At 34.9% G+C, this 21,420-nt stretch overlaps 1 protein-coding gene across 7 annotated transcripts in view; it reads right to left on the reverse strand.

Moving 5' to 3' along the window:
* The window catches only part of NBEA (neurobeachin), a 505,018-nt gene that overhangs the window by 312,102 nt on the left and 171,496 nt on the right, over positions 1-21,420 (reverse strand). For 3 of the 7 annotated variants that reach the window (XM_064441017.1, XM_064441016.1, XM_064441014.1), the window contains exons 25-30: positions 16,702-16,725; positions 14,201-14,381; positions 12,976-13,106; positions 11,585-11,692; positions 10,039-10,207; positions 8,528-8,623 (exon numbers count right to left, since the gene is read on the reverse strand). In XM_064441017.1, the coding sequence (XP_064297087.1) occupies positions 8,528-8,623; positions 10,039-10,207; positions 11,585-11,692; positions 12,976-13,106; positions 14,201-14,381; positions 16,702-16,725 (709 nt within the window). The remainder of the gene's footprint in view (positions 1-8,527; positions 8,624-10,038; positions 10,208-11,584; positions 11,693-12,975; positions 13,107-14,200; positions 14,382-16,701; positions 16,726-21,420) is intronic. The other 4 variants (XM_064441021.1, XM_064441019.1, XM_064441015.1 and 1 more) reach the window with 2 other exon arrangements.

Raw genomic sequence — 21,420 nt, forward strand, 5'->3', positions numbered from 1 at the left:
GGCTGAAAATTTAATTGAAAGTCACACTATTCCAAATCATTATCAAATTTCTGCTGCAAACAATATAGCAACATTTCATAACAGAAGGTTTGGGGCAATCTTGATATAGGAGTTGCTGCCACCTTTCAGTCTGCACGTGCACTGGAAAATTTATGAGTTGTTTTCTGTATAGCTGTCTTAAGGTATTGATAATAACCTTATTAGCTGCCTTTTATAGACCCCTTTGTAGTATTCTACAAACTTTCAGGGACAGTACACCACAAGCTGAAAATGCTTTCAATCTAACCAGGCAGTGATATTATTGCTTCTTTCTTTCATAGGTGGCAGAGCCAACTAATCAATTCCTAAGCTCTAGGCTATAAAGAGAGAGTGAAAATATTCTTCATAGCACATCAATCCACTAGTTTTCATATATGAGAAGCAGTACAATTAAACTGAGATGAGAAACAAAGTGTGGGGACAGAATCAGAGTAATAAGGGTCTCATTTAAAAGTACATTGAAAGGAGTAACCAAGAATGAAGTTGCAATGGAAATTTATACTGTGTCATAGCACTTCTGTCTAACAGAGCACCAGTAATTGTGCACACAAAGTGGTGGAAGTACAATGCATGCCACGGCAGCATCTGGCTGGGAAGAGTGAAAGCCACAAGCAGGGATACCCCAGGGCTCTGACATGAATGGCTGAGGTCAGGGGGAGCACAGCTGAAAACTAGGGGACTGGGGAAGGTCAGATATGAAAGACACTGTAGTGGTTTGGCAATTGGAAGGGCGCAGATCTTGAGATAGGAGATTTAAGACTGAAAGTTGGCAGTTTCCCTTTAACCAGAGCAGATTTGTGAGGAGGAAGGATGTAGCTCTGGAGCAGGAATAATAGAGAGGCTCTGAAATGGGAGAGGAATGGACCAGGACAGACTTAGGGTGGGGAAATCAAGGTTGGGAAGTGATGAAGAGTCTGCGTGGCAGAGGACCGAGTCACCAGCAGTTTTTTTACAGCTGGACATCTGTAAGTACATGTCTTTTTGCTCACTGGAAATTCCTTCTATTTGCTCAAATTCCTCAAAAGTCTTATTTGTTTCTTTCCCCACAATCACTCCTGGACTCAAGCAGCCACACAGAGCAGTTCCTTCTACCTCGACCAAAGAAAGAGTATTAAAAGAGCCACTTATGACAGACATAACTCTTGATCTGTTTAGGCAACATCTTTAATCAATGTCTTGATTTTTCCTTACTAATCAAACCTCTTTCACTCAGTGCTTGATAGATAAGACATCTGTACGTCAGCCTGATTGATTACCTGGCTGCCAAACAAAATGCCAGCAGTCCTAAAACAATGCATTACCAAGGCATTAACTAAAAAAGACTTAAGATAAAATAAATTTAAGGAAATGAAAAGTTATATTAAAGAAATGTCAACTTCAGAGTATAAAAACAGCTGTTTACATTTGAAACAAGAACCAAATGCAAATTAAGAACAGCTCAGTAATATGTGTTTTTTTTTTTCTAGGTGAATTTCCCTAGTTTTTCTCAGTTTATATTTTTTTAATTTATTATCTTTGTCTTGTGTAAACTCAAAAAAACACATCATGAAAAAATAGATTAATTGGCAGTTATCTATAATGATCTTGGTATTTCTCAGAAATACATCTGAGAAAGATGTTTTTGCGATTAGACATTTCTTGCAAAAGTAATATAAAAAAAAAATCTGTCCCCCAGGTTACACCATTCAGCCACAAAAGTTAACACTGAAGCAGAGTATGTTCCATAGATATGATGAAATTTATACTAAAAATGTTTTCTATTAATCACTACTTTGCAAAATCAAAGAACTTTAAAAACATCTGTAATTGGTACAAATGAATATAATTACTGTTACTTTACAAGGAAAATTACAACTGCTTCATGAATACATAATGATCAGTAAATTAATAATTAAATATATGTGCAAACCTCTCTTCTGATGCCCTAAGTAGTTGGTGAAGGGCAATAAATATTAGACCAAGATGTATTTATTACCATCCCATGATCTTCAAATGTTTGTACTCTCAGAGGCAGTTGGAAGAGGCAGCATATATTTCATCAGGAAAGCAATATTATTATTCTGAGCAGCACACAGAAATTCAGTAGAATTTTACTTTTATGATTCTTATGATTATCATCCAACATTTCACCCAGTTTCTTGAAAACATATGTACAACTAGATTTTGAGGAAGATGGAGCCATGAATTTTGTCAGGATTTTGTGGAGGCAAAGGATATTTTGACAGGCAATGGAAAGTAGTCCTTTAGTTCACTTTGCGTAGTTAGACTGCTAACTTTATGCAAAACATTTAGTTTAAAAATAGGCTGGCAATCTCTATGTTACTACATTTGGAATACAAACAACAGTGTAGCAATGTACAATACCCAGACTATTGTACATCTTTGAGATCAGAAAAACTTGATACTTTACTTGTCTTCGAAGAAAAAAAAAATCTATTTCTGCAACATTTTAATATAGTTCGTTCTGTCAAGACAAAAACCCAATAGCTTTCAGTCCATCCACAGCACATACCTTTAAGAAATCTGTTCATTTACAGTGCTTTGGGCAAAACACAGACAATGATATCAAGGGAGTTGAAAAGCCAATCCATTTTTGATAAAATGCTGTGATAAGCTACCTACCAATTTTCTTCCCACAATATGTTACAAGGTGAATTGCACTGTTGCAATGCTTTCATTTCTGAAACACTCCTGAACTATGCTAAGTGGAAACACCAATTTTCAACTGAAAATATCTTTCCATTATTTGGTTAGCATTAATTGTGTTCTCAGTAATTAACAGGCTGCCAGCTGCAGTGTAAAAAAAAAGGATTATTTCACACTTTTCCACTGCTGGAGGTACAGAAGCACTGTTGAAAGAAACAGTAGTCCAGTAAAACTTCAATGTAAGCAAGGACAGCTTCAACAATGAGCAGAATTGAGAAAACTCATCGTAAGTGAACCTGACCACCATAGCTAAAACTACTTCAACTTTGTAGCTGTAGTTTAAGAGGTAACTTGGTTTTACATAATAAGGGTGACTAGCTACTCTTAACAGAAGATATCGTGCTCCTCTATTTACCCTGTGTCTTATTCCAGCAGTTATTTCTGCTCTCAAAACACGTACTGATTACCCTCTACCTGGTAAGAGAAAGGGCTACTCTCAATTTTTCCGACTTGATTTACACCCACACCTTTAGGACGTAACAGAGATATTTTCATACCAATTTTGGGAAAATATCCCTATCTTACCAGAGAAATCAAACAAAAACAAAACATTTTTTTCTAAACTATTCCAATTGCTGCCATTTGAGAAATACAAATTTCAGTATTTTATGCACAGTTCACAAGGGTATCTCTTGCTGACCAAAGGGACAAAGGTAAAGACCACCAATGATGTCTCAACTAATACAATTTTATCTTAAAAATGGCTGTGGGAACTGGCAAGTTCCACTTTCAGAATGTGCCATTAGGTTAGAAACTTTATAAGAGTCTTGATAACCCTCCTTCAAAGACCTGAACCTCCTATGGTGTTAAGATTAATTTAATGTATTTGCCTGCAAAAGAAATCAGAAGAAGCTTGCCTGCCTTCCACGGGAAGTAGCTTTGCTTACTGGGTCTATCTTCATCCTACCGAATTTGAAAGGAAGCTTTTCAAAGGACTTGAAATCATATCCCATCACCATGAGTAGAGATTAAGCTCTAGCACTGCTTCTCTACTAAATACAACACAGCTAGGATTTCTCACATAAGATCTTTGTGGAAGATGTTGCTAAAGATGAAAGGCAAAGATTTTTATAAAGGAGTTTGCTAGTACTTCAGACTGCAAGGAATAGCCTCCTTCGAGGATCTCAAGCACTCAGCAGGCAAAAAAGGAGACTTGTATACTTATAAAACAAAAGAAAAAAACTGAAAATCCCCTCAACTATACAATGAAACATCAGTATTCAAAATACTTTACAATGGAGGAAGGTGCAGATTAGTGGCATTGCATACTGTTAGATGGATAGAGAAGAAATAAGGGACTGTTGGAGGGCCAATAATATACATTCCTCAGAGGTTTTAGATGCCAGGTATAAATGGAATGTGCCTGCCAATCATTAGGTTGAAGACATTATGTAATTGCTTAGATGGATATAAAGTTCCTACTTTCAAATCATCTACATGTAGTACTCATAAAGAAGAATATGTATCTGTGAACATGTATATAAGAAAATATAGCTATCTATGGGATGGGAATATTACTAAGACACATAATGTCATTAGACTGGATTAAGTGCCTGAGATCAAAGAATTTCATTCCAGCTTTTGTCATAAAGCAAGTTTTGTGTCTAGAGTTCAGTTAAGCCTAGTCAAAGGAGTCACAATTAATCTGACCAAGGCAGAGGTCTACAATGACATCTATAGTGAATGGAAAAAGATAGGGATTTCTAGTACCCAATTTATCTCTCTTTTAAGTAGATCTCTAAAGCAGGCCAGATGAATTGTACCCTAAATGTGCCCTAACTTCTCTCCACCTATTACAAAGGGAGCCTAGGATGACTAACTCAGACATTGATTCACTACTGATGTTTTCCAGAAAGTACAACTCACATATGACTGATGATTTCAAGATAAAATCTGAAAATCTAGTACAGAGCTATTGGTCATACTGCAATACCCACAGTCAGAGAGACAGTGAGAATGATAAAGAATGTTGCTAGCATCTTTGACTAGTCAGGTGAAAACAACTCTCCCCTTCTGGCAAAGACATTTTTAATGCTATTCCTATCTTTAGACGACCTCCATATTTTAATCATGTTGAAGAACTTCATCACAGTTAGTTGAAGAAATACGATGAACCAAAAAGTCTGTAGTCCAGGCAACGTATAAGACCACTTAACAGACTCTTGCATTTAAATAATTCTTGGTTTAAAGTCTCCATTTTAAAATTTTCACAAATGCAGAGAAAGTGAGCCATTTGGCATCCCAAGAGTCTAACTCATTCTAATTCTTTGGTACTGTGAACAGAAAGAAGCAAGTCTGGCAACATTTACTTTTGTAGGACTGTGTTTCTCACACATCCTTCAGATGCAACAGAATAGTTCTGATCTGCTACTTTCCCTTGACACTGTGATAATACATTACTCCAAAGAGTAATACTATATATGACCTAAACTGAAAAAGAGGAAGCTTTCCTTTCATTTTGCAAGTTCTTTGTCTGACTAAGCCCAGACTATTTTAGAAGTACTGCAGACCCTTTAAAGTTTTCAGAAACTAGTAGGAGAAACCCAAGCACTTGTGACAAACTTATGACAAGGAGTAAATGTACGGATAGAGACACACTTTTCTCCTGTCCATGGATCAGCTTAGAAAGAAAATAAAAATACAGAAGTATAGAATATTATAAAGAAATAAATGTTTTTACTGTTACATGGTAGTCATTGGCACCATTAGTTTATTTTTCCTTCCTGGGTGTGTCCTTTCTCCTTCAAGCACCGTAAGATAACATACAGTTTGTGAACAATATTTGACTAGCAGTAAAAGAAACATTAAATCCTTATTTTACCACCTACAAACATTTGTAAGTAAAGGTGGAATGTATTTCCCTGCAAAGCATACTTCAGAGTCTTTTATTTCAGTACGATGTTCTATTCATATATATCATCATCAATAAACTAGGCAAAGGTCAATATTGTATATTATGAGAACCTATAAGTTTCATATCAAGTACAATGATGTTTAAAACTCTTGTAACCTGCACTTGACACCAACTGTAGTTACTCATAAGAAGTGTACACCAATCACATACTGTAATGTACCTCAGACAAGTAGGGTCTCACACAGCCTTAAATATATTTCAACTAAAGATATCGTCCCATGTAAAGGGAAAAAAAGAAGCATCAGTAAGAACAAAATTAGTATCTTAACTTAAATACCATTAATACACCTACTCCTAATCCTACCCTACACCCCCCCACCGACCCCCCCCCCAGGTTTCCTGGTAACATAATTAGACTCCATCTACTAAAAATAGATTTATTTCAAGCAGCCACTCTCCATTAATTCACAGAGATATGTCCCAAAGAAGTCTTGTATGGTTCTAAGAATAATGATACAATTTGCTATTATGAATTTGACTGACAAAGGATGAATCCTTTACATTCATTTAGTGTCACATGGAATGAATAAAATATAGAGGCTTTGCTTCCATGTAACAACTAAATTTTTATCCATTTTAATAAATAGGATTTTGCTTTAAAATATGTATTTATTTTTAAATGCTACATTAAACCACTCTATAATATGTTAAAATAGCTTAAAATTTAAAATAATATTCAAATACTATATGCTTGCTGCCGACATCTGAAAGCATGTCAGACCACTGAAAGGAAACCAATTGTCTTAGCTGCTGGAATGAAAGATTCTTGAAATGACAAAATAGGTTTTGACTTTTAGCCTCTTCTGACAATGTTGGCAATTTTTCTTCATTTCACTTCCTGTTAATGTTGTTCCAAACTGAGGAACTGGGTTCAGAATATAAAAAAGCAGAAACATTTTTCTTCTCTAATGGGTGAGGCAGTTAGGTATAGAGGCTGAGATCTCATAGAATTAAAAGCTTGAAGGATGTGATGATATCAACAAATAAAATAAGCAGCTACAGATAACATTTCCTTTACTGAATTATTTGTTTCTAAAGCCAAAACAATTTTCGTTTGTACCGTGCTCACTTTTACTATAGCTCTATTGAACTATTTTAAAAACAAAACTATATTGTACTTGAACTCACAGTAAAGCAAATTCTCTAGACAACAGTATAGAAGAGACAATTCTTAAAAAATGCTTTATCTGAAATGTTTTGATGAGTTCGCACAGCTGCTTCCATTTCTCCTTAAATTTTTTTTCTGCTTTCGTTACGTATATTTTATTCATGTACTATATGTGGATAAGAAGAAAAACTATTTGTTTATTTGTTTCCCCTCCTTTTGCCACCCATTACATGAAATTATGAAATGTCAAGCTTTGCACAAATAGCAATATAATCTCATTTCTGTTGCATAATTTATTTTTATTGTATTAAATGTAATAAAAATTAGAATGTCTTTAAATCACAGTGTTTGAGGCAGTCTAACCAATCCCAGTGTTCAAGCAAAGGTGCTTAAAAATAAAATAGCCTATGCCTGGTACACAGAAACATGTTCTAAATGAAAAAAAAAAAAGGATGAGAAAGCATTACTTAATATTTATGTTTTAGGGGTTTATTCTGTAATACCACATAGTACTATAGTACTCATCTGAAGTAAGAGCAAATGATTCCTCTTTTTATCAACAATGGATTAAATCATATAAATGTAACTATGTCACAAAAAAGAATATTACCTCAGAAAATTGAATGGTCCAAAATAATTTTTTTCTTTGGATGGCAGACAATAGTCTTATTAATCAAAATCACAAGCCTTTGCTTACTAATTGTTAGGATTTAAAGCAATTTATAATATACATACATGCACACACCGAAGTTTAAGAAATGTCAGATTAACATACTAGTAGTTTCAGTTTATGTAATGAGTATTTTACCATAACGCTCCCGGAACAGTGTATGATAAACCTAAGTTGCATTATTACTAAAGGAGGAAGTTAACTATTTCTGTTCTTTATAAATGGGATGTATTTTTAAATCTCTTAGGCTTTTAAGTCAATCTTTTTACCCATTGAGATTTTTCAAAATTACATCAAGAACGTTTTCATCTGATTAAATTTTTTAACCTATTTTACATTTCTGTATTCACAGCACGGTGCATGCAAATAAATGGGGAAACATACATGCAAACTTGTCTAAAGTTACACTCAGGTAACCCTCTCTTTTTCAAGTAATGACATCTGAAAAAGATGTTCCCTACCTTGTACAGTATCTATTCAAACAAACAAACAAACAAAACAAATCAGGCCCAAAACATGTAATAGTTGCTCTGGTCACAAAAGCAGTTTCCTTCAAGAAAAGCACAGCACAGCACATTAACTAACAGGCATAAAATAATTCACAATACATACAATATCAGAGGTTTACATACCATCAAGAAGGCAAGAAAAAAAGCGAGAAAGGAAGGCAAAAGAACAGGAAAAGATATGGGGCAAAGGAATACTACAAAAGTACTACATACTTAATGTGGTATGCAATATTTCTAAAATAGGCCTGGTTTTGTTTTTATGGACCTAATATTGTAGCAGAATAACCACAAACCGAAAGCATTTAGAATTTTCTACATCCATTCCCTCCTCCTGACTGCTTTTTTTTTTTAGATTTTATTTTATTTCATAATAAGTAAAGTTAATAAATGGTAGTAAAAGTGGGAAAGAGATTCCCTAGAGAAATGTAGACAGGAAGTTAAAGTTTTAAAGGTATCATCAGGTCTGATCTCCATGTAACCTGAGGCGTATACTTATTTATCAACAATAACATCACAGTTCTTGAATTACATTACATTAAATAAGAACACCCAAACAGGTTAGGAGATGATGTTAATATTACCTTTGTAAAATGAGTGGGCAAAGCTCTGCTCAGGAATTAACTTGGCAAGGAATCCATGGTTCAAACTTGGGTGAGGGATAGATGGTATGACCACAACTGTGGAGAAAATCATGGAATCAAATGTGAGCCAGCTAGTATTCATGTGTGGCCTGGTCCACTGTGGATCCATGACGGATATCCTATCTCATTGAAACATGCAAATATGGTATTACCAACAAAAGAATTCATTTTTAAAGGAAGAAAACAAGTTCTGTATCAAGAGATAGGAAACAGCATACCTATTATTTGGGCACTTCAAGAGCAACATTCATGGGGAAAAAGAGACACAGATAGGTATATATATAGAAAGAGATATATACACACACGCACACAGGCAAGACAATCATGGGTGAAACAGTTCACTGAAACTAACAGTTTCTTTGTGCAGAACCATAACATATAACCAGGAAGGCACAAGAAAATTATGATTTCTCATAACTGACTATGTTCATGTAGTATATTTAAAATGGAAAGCCTACAAGCACAGGGACTTTAAAAATTATGTATAAGTAGTAAAATAAAACATCAGTATGAATCAGAAGATAATGACTAAATGTAAATATGACACAAATTGGAAGATAAATTCTATGAAGAATGAAAAATAGCAACTCCATAAATGAAGAAAGTAATTAAAAATCAATACAAGAAGAAAAACATACATAAAGAGCTTCATGGACGAATTCAGTTACTGTTTTCAGCTCTTTCAACACAGAAGGTAGAGTTATAATCAATCCAATCAGACTGGAAAAAAACTACTAAACTGACAATGTAAAATATTTTAAACAAAGCAGGGAAAATTTTGATCCCTAATTTCTGACGGGTTCTGACAGCTAACAGACTCCCTCCCTCTCAGGCTGAAGAACACATGCTAGTAAAAACCACTACTACTAATAAAAATCACAAACAGTTCAGTCAAAGAAGGCAATAGAAATGTTTCCTTTTTATTATATTGTTTCCATAGGCTTTTAAATGCAGGCACCAACACAGCAGGACTCCAAGAAAGTACTCCACCACTACCCTTGCAAAAACCTCCTCATTCAAACAAAAGGAGTTCACATGGGCAAACAGCTGTGTTTGCTGTTTATATATTTCATAGTATAGAGTTAAAGATATCTGTTCTTACTAACAAATAACAGATTCAGGAAGTTGTGCTGATCAACCATCTTGTACTTTACAGCTTTAACTCCATCAGGCACCCTGTTTCTTTTTAATTATTTTCAAATTAAAGAAAAAAGGCATAAAAAATCGCAAATGATAATTAGTTATACCCTATGAGCAAATAGACAGAATAACTGAAACCTGCCAATGTATGTTAAAGAACCAAATTACTATAGAGGAAGAAAGTAGCAAGTAATTTCTTATTAGGTTCTTAAGCTATTCACTAAAAATACTTGGTAGTAAAATAAATACAGTTCTAAAAAAATAATCTGCAAATCAAAATGAAATATAACATATGAAGAAAGCAAGTGTACCTGTACTTGTTGGTGAATTTATTTCTTGTCTGATATTTCTACCTGTCTGGGTCCCAGATCTTGCAGTTTCTCGTTGTGGTTCTAGTATATCGCGGTATTTGGAGACCATCAGAACGGAAATAAAGTAGACCACTGCCAAAGCTAAGAACTGAGCCTGCTTGCTGTCATCCTGCATTGGAGAAAAAGAAACAAGATCATAATACTGGACATTTCCAAAGAACTTTCACACAAGATCATCAAAAGGCTTTATAAATAATACCTTTCTGAAACGTTACATCTGTTAACCTAGAGGTAAATGCATTACGTAGATAATTTAATGAATTTTCAGTGGAGTGCTAGGCACACAGCATGTGTTAAGTACCGAATCTTACAGGTAATTTGGCAACTATGCAAATCTCTGGGACTGTGGAGGCAATGGGCTTTTCAGCCTAGAGGCCTGAATATACTCTATGAGAGTGCTTTCAAGGCTTCTCAACAGCAAGGACAACTGACTTTTCCTGCCCCAAGAATGAGACTCCAAAAGCTCCTGCCACAAGAAGGTAAGGGGTACTACTGCTCACAGAGAAAACTAAGCTCACTGATGCTTTTCTAGCTAATACTGGAGGCATAAGCAGGCATTAGAGCTTCTGATAGCATATAACAGCAGGAGGGATATCGCCATTGCTTTTTTCCCAGCAATAAATCGCAGTTAGTACATCTGACTTCTCCTTCAACAGGATTGACAGCAGCAATCTTACTTTTCCAGGGCTCTGATTTAAGTAAATTCCAGGATCACAACAACTTTGATGTCTTCTTTTCCTCCCATCCCACGTAGTCTGCTGTTCTATGGCAACTACCTTCTATGGCTTTGATATCATCCCGATTGAGCTTAAGCTGCTGTAGCTCAACTGAAATATCTTTTTTATTATTATTATTATTATGGTGTAAAACTCCTCATGGCAGAATTAAGACTTCAGCCTCTATCTACTCTAGTGGCTCAGGTTGGAAAAATTTAAACATAACGTATCTGTTTGTGTTTATATAATAATAATTCCTTTTGTACTACTTTCAAAAACAAACACATTGTGGCACAGTTTTATGTCAAAAATAGTTGCAGACAAGTCTAAAAATTTTTTATATATATATTTATTTATAGTATATGTATATATGTTTAGCAGAAGTAAAAATTGTCTTTATAAATCAGTTTGTTGCAGTTCTGTAATACATATAATAATTCTTCCTCCTACCCTGGATGGACAAATAGCTGACACCTTTAGTAATACAGTTTTAATCAACTTAGGTCATAACTGATTTATGTGATTATTTGGCTAATATAAGATCAAGTCTGACTGTTAAACACAGTTACCTACTGATCTCAAATAGTTTACCAGTATGATTTTAAATTGCAGAAAGTGGTTGGTAGTTACAAAGCCACAAGCAGATGGGTTGCAGATAATATTTGAAGTGCACATATGAAGGATCTTTTTAATTCCAGTACAATCAAAATCTCTTTCAAAATATAAGTGATGATTTTGCAGAAGAAAGAATTACAGCACATATTACTCACCACATCACGAAAAACAACTGCTCGTAGACGATTAATATCAACATCCTGAAGAAGCCTATCAGGGTCTTTTATAGGAGAAAGATTGCCAGGGACATTTTCAAGGGGAGCCTAAAAATAAAAAGTAGCAAGATTTTTTTCCCCCCCCAAATATCAAAGCATTTCCGTTAGAACCTTAATTTGATACCTTTTTTAGATATTGCATCAGTCTTGAATGCTTTTTTACTACCAATATAATCCCCACATAATACTCAGACAAGGGTTCTAGAAATAAAGCAATGTTTTGAATTATTGTCTTAATACTAACTATTTAGATATAAATTGTTACATTTCCCAGTACCTCAGAACAACACTGAGTGGCTCTTCCCAGAGTTAAGATAATAATTTGCACACAAAAGGTTATTTCAGATTACAGTTGTTTCATAGCAGTACAATAAATTATTTCCAATACATGTGTTAAATTCAAAAACGATGAGCAGAAATATTTTTTAAAAGTCAGTTTATGTTCATTTTACTGAGAATTATTACAGACCACTTACAGAATAACTGCTATTATTAAAAAAATATAAAATAGTATGCTTCCTTTAAAAGATGATAATCTGTTACAAATGATGCCTAAATGCCTAAGTCTCCAGATACTGATTTGCTTTGCACTGAATGCCATAATGTGGAGAAATGTAATATTTTTGTGATATTTAATGAAATAATATTGTGAAAGGAGCTCAGTCTGTAAATGCTGAGAAAATCTTTAGAGAAGGAAAACCCCTGAATTAAGTAATGAAAATATAGTAGAAAAAAAGGAATCCTTTACATCACACACAGTGTTGTATTTTAGTCACGGGCTGTGCTAAATTCTTTGAGATATTAGTTTCAGGACTCCCAAAGTATTAAAGCTGGAAACAAGTTAAAGAAAAAAAGGATGAACAATGAATTAACGAAATTGGAAAAGCTAAGCTGTAATTGAATATTAAACAAGTTCCATTCCTAAAATCAGATAGAAAATATTCATCTCTAATACGCATGCAAAGGTCTGTTTAAGTTACCAGGATTCAGATGTTCCACCAACAAAGATGTGATCGCAGGATTTCATCAAAACTGCAAGTGCCCTGACAGATTAAAAAAGCTACGCAGGTATATATGACAGATGTGAGTAAGGGGACTCGCTCTTTGAAGTAGACCAAGCAAGAGTGATAATGCTGTTTAAAATTGCTCCAGTCATACTACTGCACTAACATTTTCTTGTTTCAAATACCCGCTCCCCCCATACTTTTACTTTAAGCCAGTTAGTAGCAAAAACCTAAGCTTTTGCCAAATATTTGTTACAATTAGTTTCTGATCCTATAAAGCAATGGTACAGACTTGTCATTGCTGTTGGTAACTGAAGACTGGGTTACCTTGGTTGCTGCTGCTGCAGTTACACCCTGAAGGGTGTCTTGATTTTTACTGCTGATTAATGATGTCTTGTTCACTCTCTCTCTCTGCCTTTGCCGACATTCTAAGCAGTTTCTCACAGCCACACAACAAACTAAAAAGAAGTTATAAAAATGCTACAAATTAGAATATCTTCTAATTATTATATTCAGAACATCAATTAGCAGTCTCCACATGTAATTTGATATGTCAATAACCATTTACAAATAGTTGGACTAAGTGCAATGTAGTTCTTACATTAGACTCTCTGTCAGTAATAAATGACTTATTAATTTCATTCTTTAGTTGAACAACTAAATGTTTTATATAACTACTATATCACTAGATTAAAATTTGAAAATTATTACTCCTTGAACTGGAGCCCTCACATGTTATTGATCAGTTATCAACACTTAAAATATGAAAGTACTTATGTACAGCTAGAATAGAAAAAAAAAAAGCAAGTGGTAATTTAGAATTTGATGGAAAATGATCACTGAGAATAAACCACAAGTTTTGTACCAGGAACAATATAATTATCAAGGACCTAATAAGTGGTATGGACAAAATCTGAGTACAAAAATTATTGATTGTTTGACAGACGAAAAAGTATGTGGGAGATAAAATTAGCAAAACAGCATCATGCCAGATGACAGTCAAAATTTAATGTTCACAAGGATAAAGTGATATAGTTTGCATAGAACGGTTTGAATTATTCATAAATTTTTAAATTTCCTAAATTAACTGTAAAAATATATAGGAAATAGCGAAGTGCCAGACTGTTCCAACATATATTAAGGTCTACAGAGTCCACACATGCATTCCATGCTTTCAATCTGACATAGCCTAAAGTAGTCTTCCAAATCCATGGAGATTTGGATAAAGAAACCTGCAACAGGCAGGTAGCAAAGCAATTTCAAGAATAAAGAAAAAAATCTCAATTTACTTACTTATATTTAATATTTTGAGTCCCCCAAAATATGTACAACTTGAAATACATAAGAAAGAACATTTCGGGCATGTCATTTAAACTTGTTCTTATACCTAAATTGAATCAAAGTTAAGACTATCAAACCAATAATAAATGGGATTTTTATTTTATCACATCATAGTCAATATAAGTCCTTTCCTACATGTGTCACTATTTGATCCATCTGTAGCTCATTGATCTGTATGTAATTATTTAATACATTCTGTCTGCCGACTTACCAAGCCTTAGGCACTGTCGCATTAGCCCTCCAGAAGACATGTTTTTTTCAGCTTCAATCTCACTAAAATTTAGAGAACTGGCAAATACTAGTACATCAACCATTGCCATCAGACGGCTGAGAAAAGTTACTGCTGTCTCTGCTGACATTCCTTGTGTCACTTCAATATTTTCCAATTCAGTCTTTAAAAGGAGATAATTGAATTAAACAGTTTGAACACAACTGAAATATAAAGACAGCACATACACATACAAATCTAAATTGTTGTGCTTAATGACAAATACATTGAGAAGTTATTTTAAAATCTCCTACAATTACAATTAACATAAACTGTGAGTGAAATTCAAAGGAAGACAGCATGAAGAGTAAGAAAATTATTTATATTTACATGCTGTAATAGATGAGAAAAAGTTTAATACAAAAGAGAAGGTTATTAGCAATTACATAAAGCGTGGCCATGTAGTAAAACAATGCACGGTATATAAGGGCGCAACATACTCTTACATTACTCCATAGGCTAAGCAAACTGAGGTAACAGATTAAAGTAATTACACCCTGTATAGCTTTTATGTTCCTTTAGACAAACAAGTAAATGTGAGGAGTGGAGTGGGAAAAACTGGACAGTTTTGCCCCATTTCCACGAATTGATTCTCCCTGGGAATGACAGTCTAATTCTCCTGGGGATCAGAAGAAAGTATGTTTACTCCCTCACAACAGCAACAAGGGGGGAAGTAAAAACATGACAGGTTATATGGTGTGCAGCTCACATTTCCCAGAGGATAACCATTTCTTTCCTAATGGAGTGTTGGATTCTCCTTAATGGGAATCCACAGAAAAATGCTGAATGAGCTCAGTATTTCAGAAGTCTAAAAGGGGGTCATGTTTTTCTCCAGAAAGATACTTAAATGTCCAGAGTCATGTTTTCAAATGCATTCAATTTATCTGTTTCAACACATTTACCTCTGGAACTCGGCAGAATTAAAAACAGGATTTGGTACTTGACTGAGTCCACATTTATATGCCTAAATACTATTTTTGAAATTATTTACAGATGGCTGATTCTTATTGATTATCAGTAAGATTTCACATTGCAGGGCATTTCTGAACACAGAGTTTGGTCCCTTTGAAAAGTATTACTTCCGTTGTGTGCATTTGGTTTTTTCATTTGCTTAGAAGTATCTATGAAAAAAAAATCAAAATATATTTTGTGCTGATAAGGTAATTTCCTTCCAAAGAAAAAGAAACACAGAAAAATAAAAACCCCTTTATTTCCATACTTCTAAAAAAATAGTATCCTCATTCATGAGTCACTTTTTAGAATATTTTACATAAAAAATTATAAAAGTGCAAAATGTGCCAAACACTATTAAGGAAACAACTGTTTTGAAAGCTGAAGGATATAATGTGGCATGTGTCACCACAATGATAGATATCACTTCATTTAATTTCTCTTAAGGATGTAACATGTCGGTTACATGAGTGATTTGGGAAGGGCTGTCATCAGTCTCATCTGCCACATCTGCCCAATAATATCAGAAAAATGCTAAAATGAGAACTCTAAGAACAACTATTCCCAGCCTATCTACTTTAGCCAGGTCTCCCCCGCCTAGTGTGTGCTGTGTTCCTACCTTTTAGAAAAATCAGTTGCTGTTTTTTTTCCTAACAGACTGGAACATCATTTTTGAAAGCACTCATCCAAAGAAAATAGATTTGCGAAAATCTATAGCCATAACGGTCTGCTAGAAAAACTCATAGGTGGTTACAGAAACTTGAACTTTGAACTCATGCTTGAAAAAACGTCTGGTTTGCTAGCAGCCAATTGACTGTCTGCTGTTGATTTTTCTCAAGCTTCAGCTGAATTGCATCAATCATAGTCTTAAATCAAATTAGTATGTCTATTGCATTTTTTTCTTTTTGCAAATTTTGTAGTAAATTAATTTTATATAAAATTTTACCAAGATTTTTGCAAGCTTTGAAATGGAAAAAAAATTTCTTTCTTTACAAATCTCTCTAAAATTCTGCTGGATGGAAGAAAAAAAAAAAGACTGACAGGTTTTTTTTGCAGCAAAACTTACCGTCAGTTCTATGTGTTAAATACAGCGCGTTGATATTCTAATAACATTTAAAATAAGCACCATTGTAGATCAAGCTGCCTTCAGGTATTAGCAATATTTTACATATGTGTAACTCAAAAACTCTTTAAAAAATGAACTGATCACCATTTCATGACTACTCAGGATACTTTTAAGAGAAGTAACAAGTCTCCCATACAATTAACATGTTCAGGGCCTAAAGAGTTTTTCTATTGACAACAACATTTAAAACTTAAATTAGCTCACAGACCTGCCTATATTCAGTCTGGTAGATAACAGTAAGCATCATACTTTACAATGCACTAGGTCACTTGAGGAAAACATATTAAAAATAATAATAATAAAAAAGCCAAAACATTAAATGATCAAAAATAAGGTATTTTTGAAAATGCAAAAAACTGAAACTTACAGCAGCAATACTAACCTTAGAACCCTGGACATGCAACAGACAAAACAGACAACAGATCACAACAATAAAAGAAAAAGAAAATTAAGTTAACTAAAAATACAATGTAAAATTGAAACAAATTAGTATCTTGGAATTAGACATTCGTTTAATTCATAATTAGAACAGCAAAACATTTCATCTCAGCACAAACATTTGAAAATAAAGACTTCTAAGAGATAGCAGTGCAGAATGAAAACTGTAAATCTTGTATTATTACGGAGTTCCTGTAAACACCGATTCTTCCAAACCAATGTACATCTTTTATTTTGTATATACAGCAATTTTATGAAGCAATGTAAACCAAAGTAATGTTTTCACTGATTATATAGAAATAAAATGAGCATTTTACAACAAGCCATTTAACTGAAATGTAATAAAGTAGTTAATCTCTGTATGAGGAGGCAAATATGTTTGAAATGCTTTGACAAAACAAATGTAAATCACAAAAAGCAAAATGGTTCTTCACGCATAACGCTCCTTCCTTTAAAGCAACACATAGCTCGTTATATCTATTACATTTGGGTGTCATTTCCTCAACCTAAACCAGTATCATACTGGATATCTGAATGATTTTGAACTACAGGAAAAAAAAAGATCCACTAAGCCCCTGGACTGAGAGAGTCTTCAAATTTCAATGTTCACAATTAAACAGCTATGTGAAGTTTTTATGTTTTAATTTTAGATAGAAGCACTTTCTCTCTTATCACAACAGGCTAGGAGCTAATCCTTAAGTTTTCACTGGTTATGTTTTAAAAAAAGAAAGAAACTAAATTTTCAAGCATATGTCAGTAATTTTGTCATTTAAATAGTGGGAAAAAAATAATCTAACAGAAAGAAAAACAAGCTGAAAGAAACTGCCTCCTTTCCTTTTGGAACAGAAAATACCATGTTCAGCCTCAGCCAGTTTTTAAACATGTATTCCTCTTTTGTAGGTGGATGCACCTTGAAAATTACACTATGGCCATCTTCTCTCGATTACAAGCTGACAATTTTTACATCATTGTACCACGGTTGACTCTCAGAATTGTTATAGATGACACAGCACCTGTAGCATGACATGAGTCATGAGCATGATAATGTTAACACTATGCACAGGTCATACAGAAAAATATCTCATCTTTGCTTTTCATCCACAAACTGAATAAAGCTGTCTTTAAATGTTTAATTGAGTTTTGTAAACAGCCATTCATTTAACACCAGCAGCCCTCATAATTTGAGAGCTGATGTTTTAAGTACTGCAAGCAAGAATTAGAATTACAGACTTCGTAGACTTAAGTGGAAAAACAAATTAGTTGCAAGGGGTCTGGAAATCTACTCTCAGTTGTCACATATATTTCAAGTCCTCAAATTTTTTTTGCCTTAATCAGTGTCCTCAAGTCCTTGTCATAGCTGCTACCCTTGTAGGTAGCAATGATTATTTCAAGTTCTTAGCTTGTATACAAATTGTTTTATCTGGCAACCAGCTGCTATTAACAGAAAGCATCTTCTGCACACCTTTTTCCTTACAGCTCTAAAAATATGCTTTTTCACACTTGTGCACCATCTTAAAAATGTGTTCCTTACAGCCATAATTAAAAAAAAAAAAGCCTCAAAGACCTCCCCCACAGATAGAAAAAAAAACAACAAGGAAATCAGTATTTTATATTTTATGACCTCCCTATACTATTGGCAGTGTTTTCTAATATCCCCCAATTAAATAAGCAAGACATCAGAATCAACAGTGGAACACACTCCAGCTTATATTGCAAAACAACAAAACTGCTTATATTTTTTGTTAATATTTGCTTCCACTTCAAATCATTTCACTTGTAAAATGGACAACCCTTTAAAAACACCAGCATTTGAAGCAAGTCCTTGTACAAACCTTGAGACAAAGCTGGTATAGAACTGAAATCAAAGGATATACTAAAACACATGGGAATAGATTAGTGTGAATTAGAATCACAGAATCATAGAATCATAGAATCATTAAGGTTGGAAAAGATGCATCAAGTCCAACCATCTACCCAACACCACCATGTCTCCTAAACCATGAAGTGCCACAGCTGCAGAGTTTTTGAACACCTCCAGCAAAGGTGACTCCACCACCTCTCTGGGCAGCCTCTTCTAATGCCTGACTGCTCTTTCAGTGAACAAATTCTTCCTAACATCCAGCCTAAACCTCCCCTGATGAAGCTTGAAGCCATTTCCTCTCATTCTATCACTAGTAACTTGGGGGAAGAGACCAACACCCACCTTGCTACAGCCTCCTTTCAGGTAATTGTAGAGAGCAATAAGGTCTCCCCTCAGCCTCCTCTTCTCCAGGCTAAACAACCCTGGTTCCCTCAGGCTCTCCTCATAAGAACTGTTCTCCAGACCCTTCACCAGCTTCGCTGCCCTTCTCTGGACATGCTTCAGTAACTCAATGTCCTTGTACTGATGGGGTCCAAAACTGAACACAATATTCAAGGTGTGGCCTCACCAGTGCCGAGTACAGGGGCACGATCACCTCCCTGCTCCTGCTGGCTACACTATTCCTGATACAAGCCACAATGCTGTTGGCCTTCTTGGCCACCTGAGCACACTGCTGGCTCATGTTCAGCCAGCTGTCAACCAGCACCCCCAGGTGCTTCTCTGCCAGGCAGCTCTACAGCCACTCCTCCCCAGTCCTGTAGTGTTGCATGTGGTTGTTGTGACCCAAGTGCAGGACCCGGCACTTGGCCTTGTTGAGCCTCATACAATTGGCCTTGGCCCATCAATCCAGCCTGTCCAGGTCCCTCTGTAGGGCCTTCCTGCCCTCAAGCAGATTAACACTCCCACTCCCAAGTGTCGCCTGCAAACTTACTGAGGGTGCACTCAATCCCCTCATCCTGATCATTGATATAGATATTAAACAAGACTGGCACCAAAACTGAGCCCTGGGGAACACAGAGTGCGTGTCTAACATAATCAGAGCAATATTTCCCATGTATTCTATACAAATGTATAACATTCACTCTACTCTTCAGTCACTCACAGATTTGTGAGTGGTTTGTTTTCACAGATAATGCATTTTTCCTTTTCTTCTTCCAATTCATATTTAAAGGCTCCTATTCACAGCACTCTTCAGATCATCCAAGTTTGGATTTTTAAAAAAGCAAGGCAAAACACAGAGTTTTAGATTCAATAGTGAGGAAATTCCATAATTAAGATCACCTGTTCTACAGCAGACAAAAGATTATGGAGTTATTTTCCACCCAGCTGAGAAGAACTGTCATTTCACTACAAATTCTAACTATGCAAAGAAAAAAGTCTTTTTTAAATTGGAAATTCCCCATTCTATTAATCTTTTTAATGAAACTGTGGCAGTACTGCTTTTTCAGCAAGGGAGGGGAACACAATACAGGGTCTGTTGCCCAAAGGAAAAAAACAAATCTACAATTCCTCCAATATTCTGAAAGTAATTTTGCTAAATTTATCTCTTGGTTCTTTTCTGCATATAGCCTTAATTAATTCAAGCATATAATATCCCATATCTATTATAATAATGAGAAATAGGTGAAATGCCTTTAAAAAAATGAGAGACAATGGGACATATGTAATAACAGCTAACTCTATAGCAGATTGTGAAGAAAAGAGTTTTGTAACAGACACAGGACTGTTCAATAACCAGCAGTCCAGGATCAGGTCTCAGGTGAACTCAGACTGACACACTGAAGTCAGGATAGGTAGGAGGACTGTGAGATCAGTAAAGGAACTATGTGTTTCTGTCTGTCATCTTCTCAGAAAACACATAAGCTACCTCATAAAAAGAGGCTGGATTCAGCTCCACGTTAACAACCATTGCAGTTGATGGACCCTACAGGGATCTGCCTGATCAGCCACTAGATGCCTACATTAGAGATAGCTGAATCATTTGCTTCTACTGAGCAGATCTCCATTGGCTAGAAATCTAGTCCACATTAAAGTACTTCAAGTGGATACCTAAATTTACCCAATTCTCTTCCTGAATTCCATCCTGTTTTATCATCCTGAAGTAAAAGGGTGGAACAACCTGTCTGTTCTATAGTCTTTCTGCTGTCATATTTCATTACTCCAGACCAAAAAGTAAATTAATTTTTAGAAGTAGATGTAATAACTTGTCCTATGCCACAAATACAACACACTAGGAGGAAATAAGTAAGAATTACTGCTTTAAAATTTCAATATGGGCCCAAAAGGCCCTAAGTGACAATATTCAAGAATCACCATTCATGAAAGTGAAAAAAGAAGAAATGAAGTCAAATGAGCTCAAACTTGTTGATAAGCTGAATATATGTATTCTATGGGATCTTCAAAATGTGAGGGTTTTGACATCCCAGAAAAGCTCCACAGAATAGCAGAGGATCAGAGGCTTTCAAAGACAGATAGACCAAACAATATGAAGGCACTATGGATTAAAACGGTCACACTAGGAGATATGACTCAAGCCTACAAAGTCATAAATGATATAGATAATAATAAAGATGTGATTAACCACTCCTTTCATAGCATAAACAGTAAGGCACATAAAGATGTTATACATTTAAGCAGGCTTAAAAAAAAACAAAGACAAGAAGTGCTTCAAAGGTTATATAATTACTTTGTCAGGCTCAATGCCATAGGATATTATGGAGGCTAAAAGTGTAAGTAGCTAGCTTCAGAAAAGATTAGATAGAGAATAGAAGGATAAACTCCTCACTA

The sequence above is a fragment of the Phalacrocorax carbo genome, chromosome 1 (assembly GCF_963921805.1).
Source record: "Phalacrocorax carbo chromosome 1, bPhaCar2.1, whole genome shotgun sequence".
NCBI lineage: Eukaryota > Metazoa > Chordata > Aves > Suliformes > Phalacrocoracidae > Phalacrocorax > Phalacrocorax carbo.